The sequence below is a fragment of the Wyeomyia smithii genome, chromosome 1, assembly GCF_029784165.1.
Source record: "Wyeomyia smithii strain HCP4-BCI-WySm-NY-G18 chromosome 1, ASM2978416v1, whole genome shotgun sequence".
Taxonomy (NCBI): domain Eukaryota; kingdom Metazoa; phylum Arthropoda; class Insecta; order Diptera; family Culicidae; genus Wyeomyia; species Wyeomyia smithii.
Window position 1 is genome coordinate 183,945,043 of NC_073694.1, and position 7,568 is coordinate 183,952,610.

The window sequence follows — 7,568 nt, forward strand, 5'->3', positions numbered from 1 at the left end:
AAAAATACACCAACCTCACAAAAACAGTGTTATATCATTGCAAAAACAGCGACTCTATAATCTGTGAGAATTTTCATGCATCTGGCAGCTTTGACTATAATCCAGCGCTACCATCACTAAAGTAGTTAAAGTCGCAAGTTGCAGAAAGATGTCGTTAGCATTCCAAACGAGTAAGATTTTGAAATCATACACGCAATTTCTGGAGTTTTTTTGTTCTAGCTTGGATATCTGTTATCTGTGTTAGGGTAGGGAGCGGCTTAAGCAAAGGCGCCTATTTTAATCAGTCGAAGAAAGCAGGCCTTAAACTCCTGAATTTTGATCAATATCGACAATTTCAATGATGTAAACGAAAACTTTGAATGTCTAGCTGTCTTACGAATATAAGAAATACCGGTAATCACATAGAAATCTGTGAACAATCACCATTCGAAACAAATCGATCTATATTGCAGCCATTCAAGAGCCACTTCGGGTGCTGAAAAAAGAACGCCTGCAAAACAGATGGAAACTGCTTAAAATAGGTTCGGGGTGATTGGAATAGTGTTCCTCGATTGGTAACTACAATTCATTGTTTAAGTTTGCTAACTTAGTTTTACAATCTGAAAACAAGTTCTGACAGAGAAAAAGATAGAGAACAGATTGATATACTTCTGTTTGAATTTCACCCAACACATTTCGAGTATTTCGTCTCAATACACAGGCGGTTCCTAAAGCTGCTTAGAATATGTTCCCTACCCTACTAATCAGTCGCTAAACTCTGTAAAACTAAAGTGGCATTTGTTTTGCACGCAGCAAAGCTAAAGTTCTTGGAAAATTCTAGTGAAACAAGCAAATGGGGCTTTGGCACACACACAGACCAGAAAATAATAATAAACCGCCGTGAATTTATTTCCAGATTTTTTTTTCAAATTTTCAATAATATTTCAGTGTTGATTCATTCCATGCTACTTCGAACATCGATCCAGATCGACCATTTCCGATATCGTTGAAACTTTTCACAGTTGTTCCTTCTTGATAATAAGGTCAATAAGGACACAATTTCAACCAAACAAGCCGTTTTTCTGATATAGAAATTTCTATATTCTCGAGTCAACATGAACAGCGGATATCATAAAATGGCCCCATTGACAAAAAAAAACACACAGTTGAAAAATTTCAGTGAAATCGGAAATGACATGCCGAAAAAAATTTTTTTCATCTATTTTCCATGGAAGGCCTCTGTTTCTAAATTTGTTTCTATGATGTAAATATGGTTTACAAGTTACTAATTAACAAGGTGAGGGATGTCCATGCAAACAATCCTTTTTTTTTCACCTTGAAAATTATCAATGTTTCTAATTCATTTGGCTATTGCTGCATGATTACGAATATTCATGAAGAAAGGCGCATTTTAGTAAATAATTTTAATCTTAAATTGGAAATATCTCCAAACCGGATGCTTATAGAAAGTCGATCACTATGGGTTTTATAACCTGATTCTTTCAAATTTAATAATGGCTCAAAACTTTACCTTGAATAAATGCTTCACAATTTCCCATCCTGGAGTTTACAGTTATTGTCCGGTCACCGTCGCAGGTATATTTCAAATTTTCACGCTATTAGAACCACTTATGGAAAAAAGTAACTCAAACGATCGGTTTTCGGCAGCCCACTTGAAGCCTCCTTGAAAGCCTCCTTGAAGCCTCCTTGAAGCCCACTTGAAACCGAAGAGGCTGAGACTTGCGCCGAAAAAATGGAAAACCTTGAAGAACTGAAAGTGAAATTGTTCGGGCAGCGTAACCGGGGGTCTGCGCAATTCGTGTGCTTCATACTCGAAGTGCCTACACAAAGAGAGAATATCATACAGAGAAGATGGAAGAAACCGGTTCCAGGTCGGAGCGTCCTCGAAACGAAAATTTCGGCTGCCGCATCGTCGTCGGATCATCGACGCGCAATCGACTTGCACCACTTGCATGCCAAATTGCAGGCAGTTTTCTTCAGTTCAGGCTCAGTTGCGCGTCGAACCGCGAGGGGGAAGAAACCGGCTGGCCTTGATCCCATTTTCACTCTCGTTTTGCCAACAAAAGGGGCTGTTTGCAGTAGTGGGCGGAAAGGGTGAAGGAGTATTCTTACGACCCGTCTTATTTCATCGATGCAGTAACCGATGCAGCTTGGTGCGCAGTAACCGTGACTGACGACGATGGCCGTCACAAACGTGCCAGCCAAATGCATCTTTCGGCGATGATCGAGGGCTTTTTTTTGGAGGGTCCTCCACTGCTCCAAGTTGTCTCCCTTGTCTCTCCATTAGGTTGGATGCACCGAGTAATGGTTTTTTTTTCATGTTTTCTTTTGTTTGGGTAACGTTAATCGCACCGAAAACGGACGTTCAATGCGTTCAATGTCGATCGCTTGTTTTCTTCGTACATTTTTTATGGTTTCAAAGCGTCTGGCCTGAGGATTGTGGTCTCAAGCTGGATGATTTACGGCTGTGGCGGCTCAAGGCAACTTTTTGGTGAAGCGAACCCGAAACGACGGATTCCCCGGCCGGTGGTTGTTTCACGTTTCTTTTCTCCCTTTGTACTTGTTTTTGTTTGTCAATCGCAAACCGTCTATTTGAAAAACTAGGTCAGGGATTTTCGGCGCGAAATGTGCAGAGGGATTTTTGGTGCGCGAATCGAATTTTCTGCTGCTCGATTCGAGGACGTACGGTTCAGAAGTTTCAACACTTTGGTGGATGGAATGGTATCGATCCTAATCCAGATGGTTATTTAAAATAAGCACGGAGGTGAAACGAAAAATCAGTTCGATTTATCATTTTATTTATTTATAAGCATCGTTTAAATCTCTCTTGTATTTTACATAAAGTGTTTTATTCTCGAACTAATACAAAATAAGAGCAATTGAAAATTATATGAAATTTTGTTGATAGGTATCGTTAATGACGTCAAAGAGAAAAAAACATCAGGGTCGCTTTTCTCCGGATCAAAACTGCTCTTCTTGTATTGTTCGAACTTCACCTGCTTCCATTGTAGCTCCTCCTTTGCTCAAAAGCAGATTTTTTTTCTATCATATCTGGCACAACTCGTACTTGATTTAAATAGGATCGAATTAAAATAAATATTTACAACTCGAAAGAAAGTTGCTTTAACATACTTCGGAATTTTCCGAAATTTTCTATTGAACATATCTTTTTGCAAGTCATCCTTTTTTTTATTCCCAGGGCCCACCCGGGCCTATCTGGCATCTCTTCCTCGCAATCTCAATATCGTTTCTCTATTCCCACGTAGATTACCACGCACTCAGTGGAATAAAAAAACACAGGAGGGCTGTGAGCAAAGCCACGACCGCAAGGTTGAAGTAGAATACTTTTACACAGCTCTACTTACGGCTGTAAATTAACCTACGGCCGACGTATCGGTTCGCGCCGCTTATCGCGTTTAGCCTGGCAGAGGCCTAACGCGCACGGCCAACACAATAGAAAGGTGTTTTCACATTGAAAATTAGACACGGCTTTACTGGAGTAAGTGTTGGCAAATGCATCTACCGCTAATACCGCCGCTATCGTACGAAAAACGACGCGCGTCTAAGAACACCCGAACTGTTTCGCCGTGCCGCTTCCATTTACTTCCTTATTACATCGGTCTTAGGGAAGTACCGACTGCACCTACCGCTGAGGCTGGTACCATACTGCTACTGGTACCCAAAGCTATTAACTCTTCGAATTAAGTGTTTTATTTGTCCTCAAAAGAACAATTGTTCAATTCCATATCGGATATGATGCAATCGCATCTCTGTAATATTACCGACAGTAATGTTCTTCTAAACAAAATGATCCTACTTTTCTATTAGAGGAAGTGCCGGCTGATGTACCGCAAAAATCTCGCCCGATCGCTCGCGTTGGCGTTTAGCCTGGCAGAGGCCTGAGACGTGGTGACCAACCACAGGGCAAGTGATTTGTTTAATTTGAAGGCAGCCACAGGCGCGACCCGCTGCTATGGTCTGTTACTGCTGAGTGCCGATATCTGCTGTTATTGCTGTCAACGTTGTGGACGGTTCATCCAGTTCACCTTCCGACTAATGAATGTAGCTAGTTTTCCCAGAAACACTCTTTTATAGCCGAAGGGTGCTACGTAATAGGCCACGCCTTTCAGTTCAGGTTTACCATTTCCTTATGTTCTTTAAACGAATTATTCCAAAATTCGCATTTGATTTTTGTATCCAGCGAATAAACACCGATGGTGCTCTCACACACGCAACGGTTTTAACCCGTATCTTATTGCGGTTTGTAACATCAAGCGATTTCGTTTACTCGCTGTTGCGTGTTGCATCATGTTGCAACTTGGCAACTGGGAGACGACGAAATTCTGTTACTGCTGAATGATTGAATCGACTTCATATTAGCTCTGCATAGTCGAACTAACTGTCTTTGTGAATGCGGTCTAACAGGGCAGTTTGTTATTTAATGTCGGTTATGCTGATCGCAGCCTTTGCGCTGCCCCTACAGTGGGGGGTTTACTAAATAAAGTGAAAGTAAAAATTAGACATCAACAACAGAATTTGGTTGCATCCCGCACAGAATGTCTGCTTGTGTTGATGCCAGAAAATTATTAACCTTCAATTATTCTTTTATTTGCCTTGAAAAAAAGCATTTTGCGGTTCAAAATCAGTTGCTAATTACAACCTTTGAGCTGCCCTAACATTGGGGGAATTAAGATACACGGACAACATGCACTGTGGAAGCTATTTCACATTCAGTAAATTCGACGGGTGCGACATATTTAAATTGCTAGGATGCAACACAGAATGCTTGCTTGCGTTGACAAAAATTATTAACTTTCAATGACTTGTTTATTTGTCTTAAAAAAGGTATTTTGATTTCCAAAATTGGATTTCCTGATGGCAATCTTCATGCTGCCCCAACACGGGGGGAATAATGGTTGTCTGGCGGCACACGCTGAGAAAAACCGCGCTGCTCCTGAGACGTGGTGACCAACCACAGGTCTAGTGCTGCTGCTAAGGAAGGGCGACTGCTGTTGTCGCTGTCTAGAACTATTATGAGCGGCTCCGGCTGAAACAGGCTCTTATATAGGCCAAATAGCATGTTTTCAATTGCAAGGTATATGATTCTGTCGATCGTGCTTGGAAAGCAAGCATATAACGACCAATCAGAGGTCGAATTTTTCGTTTTGACAAGGCTTGACTATTTTCAATAGTACAATAGTGTGAATAATAAAATTACAATTATCTTATTTTGGGAAGAATCTCAGAAGATTTTCCAATCTATTGCTGCAAGAACGAAGGAAATCCATCGAATACTAACCGATTTATTAGCATTTGAAATTGGACATATTTTTCACTTTTTTCGGTTTTAGATTTTCATTTCACATCCCTATGTAGCCGAACTTCCTGAGAGAAGTATTCTACTTCAAAAATCGCTATAAGTCATGGCGATTTCTTTCAGTTTCCATTTTTTGAATTATGTGTAATGTCCACGGTCTATACAAAATTTTTAGAATTAATATGAGCACTTGTCCACGGGGGGTCAAAATCATTTCAAATTTGTCCACGTGGTATGTGGATGGCCGCCAAGGGAGAATCCAGTCAGAATTCGGAAAAGCTTAAATTCCATGGATGCAACGACACCTAGTATCGAAAAGCGCAAACTTGCATCTACCAGTCTCTGCCCAGCGAAGTTGTTATCTTACGTTTGATCCATGAGAATAATTGTATTCGCCCCGCTTTTGATTAATTTTCCCCCGAATGCTTCCAGATCGAATTCCATTTTTTTGAACCCCAACAAACTCGGATGTCTCTGCACTTTGCTGTAGTCTAGTCTTGTTCGTAAATCATTTCCAGTAAAATAGATATCACCCTTCGTATCAACCACCAACGTATGTTCGAAGCCACAGAAAATCCTCTGCAAGCACACCTCATCGGCAAACTCAATCAACTGCGGCAGCGAAAAAACGCTCCCCTTTTGGCGCTTCTCATCCACTATCCCCAGCTGTCCCTTGCTGTTCCAACCCCAGCTGTACAGATCACCAAACGAAGAAATGGCTCCCGAATGCCACCCGCCTGCGGCGATCTCAACAATCTTCACACCAGCAAGCGCTTCCACTAACTGCGGTTGTTCCTGGTGTGGAAAAATTTCACCGTTGCCCAACTGACCGCGTCTGATGGAAAAACAAAAAATCTAAAATAATAACAAAATATTAATTAAAATCAACCAAAACCTACAATCCTCCACCCCAGCTGTAAACATCGCCATTCGCAGTCAGCAGCAGACAGTGTTCCAATCCAACGGCAATTTGAACAATGCGCACATGCCGAGGGAAGGTGTGAATCCGACTAGGAATAGTGAATACGGACTTCCGACTTGTGGTTGCAATCGAAACACGGTCTCCACAAGCTAGATGCGTAATTATTTCGTGTTCATCCGCAGACTGATCGCTGTCGGCAAACTCCACACCCAGGAAGTCCAATCGAACGGATCGATTGTCGTTGAAGTCATATTTAAACAGATCACAATTCTCCAGCAGCACCAAACAGTACCAGGAACAGGCTGATAGTTTAACTATACTGCTACCGAAACACACTTCGTTTGATTGCTTTGTAAGTTCGGATCGTGTATAAAGGTAGCTTTCTGCGGCCAAAATAGCATGGGTTGAAGTTATTTCAAAGATGTAGGACACATCACCGGAGACCGGTTTTCCGATATACTCGTTCAACTTGATTTCTAGCGAAATAAACTGTTACAGGATCGCAGTGAAAGATACGCATAGAAATACTTACCAACCAAAGAACCATCTCCGCTTAAATTGAACGGATTGTATCCGTAAAGCCAAACCTTCGGCCAACTCTTAACAGTTTCTGTACAACCAGACGATTCCATTCGAATTGGATTGGATATTTTACGAGCCTCTACTGTGAGAAACGTCATTTCAGGCCCTTGTGTAATAGAGAAGGTGAGGAAGTATCATTCCAATAGGACAGTTGCACAGCTCTATTTCATAAATACGGATTTGCAAAAGTTATTCATTTCAAATAACTATCGTAGAGCATCTCGGGTTTCTTCTAAATCCTTTCTTGGTGGTTTACCTTACGCGGATTTTTTAGTTACGCGTTTTTTACGCTAATTTTTTAATTGTTGCGGTTTTTCTACGCGGGTTTTTTACGAGGTAAGGAACCAGGGTACGTTAATGGACAGGTATTCTGGACTCGAAGTGTGTCGATACACGATTCATACATACACTCTTAACTATGACGTGTTAGCTTTGATGAAGTGCAGCAAATGCACAGCATTTACTAGCGAAAATATTTTTTTGCTACAAATACTACTTGCTTGGGAATTCGTGCGGGGCAATACCAAGCGGGATTTATGGGTGCCCGCGGCACCACGGACCAAATATTCGCGGTACGGCAGGTCCTACAGAAGTGCCGTAAATATAACGTGCTCACAAATCACTTGTTCATCGATTTTAAATCGGCATACGACACAATCGTTCGAGACCAGCTATGGCAGATTATGCACGATTACGGCTTTCCGGATAATCTGACACGGTTGGTCAAGTCGACGATGGATCGGGTGA

At 41.5% G+C, this 7,568-nt stretch overlaps 1 protein-coding gene across 1 annotated transcript; it reads right to left on the reverse strand.

The window, feature by feature from the left end:
• Positions 1–2,800: 2,800 nt before the first annotated feature.
• On the reverse strand, positions 2,801–6,893 carry LOC129720770 (probable E3 ubiquitin-protein ligase HERC3). The gene is made up of 3 exons (XM_055672486.1): positions 6,772–6,893; positions 6,217–6,715; positions 2,801–6,152 (listed from the first exon to the last, which is right to left on the reverse strand). The coding sequence occupies exons 1-3, from the start codon at positions 6,869–6,871 to the stop codon at positions 5,681–5,683; spliced, it is 1,071 nt and encodes a 356-aa protein (XP_055528461.1). The 5' UTR covers positions 6,872–6,893; the 3' UTR covers positions 2,801–5,680.
• Between the last annotated feature and the right edge of the window lie 675 nt (positions 6,894–7,568).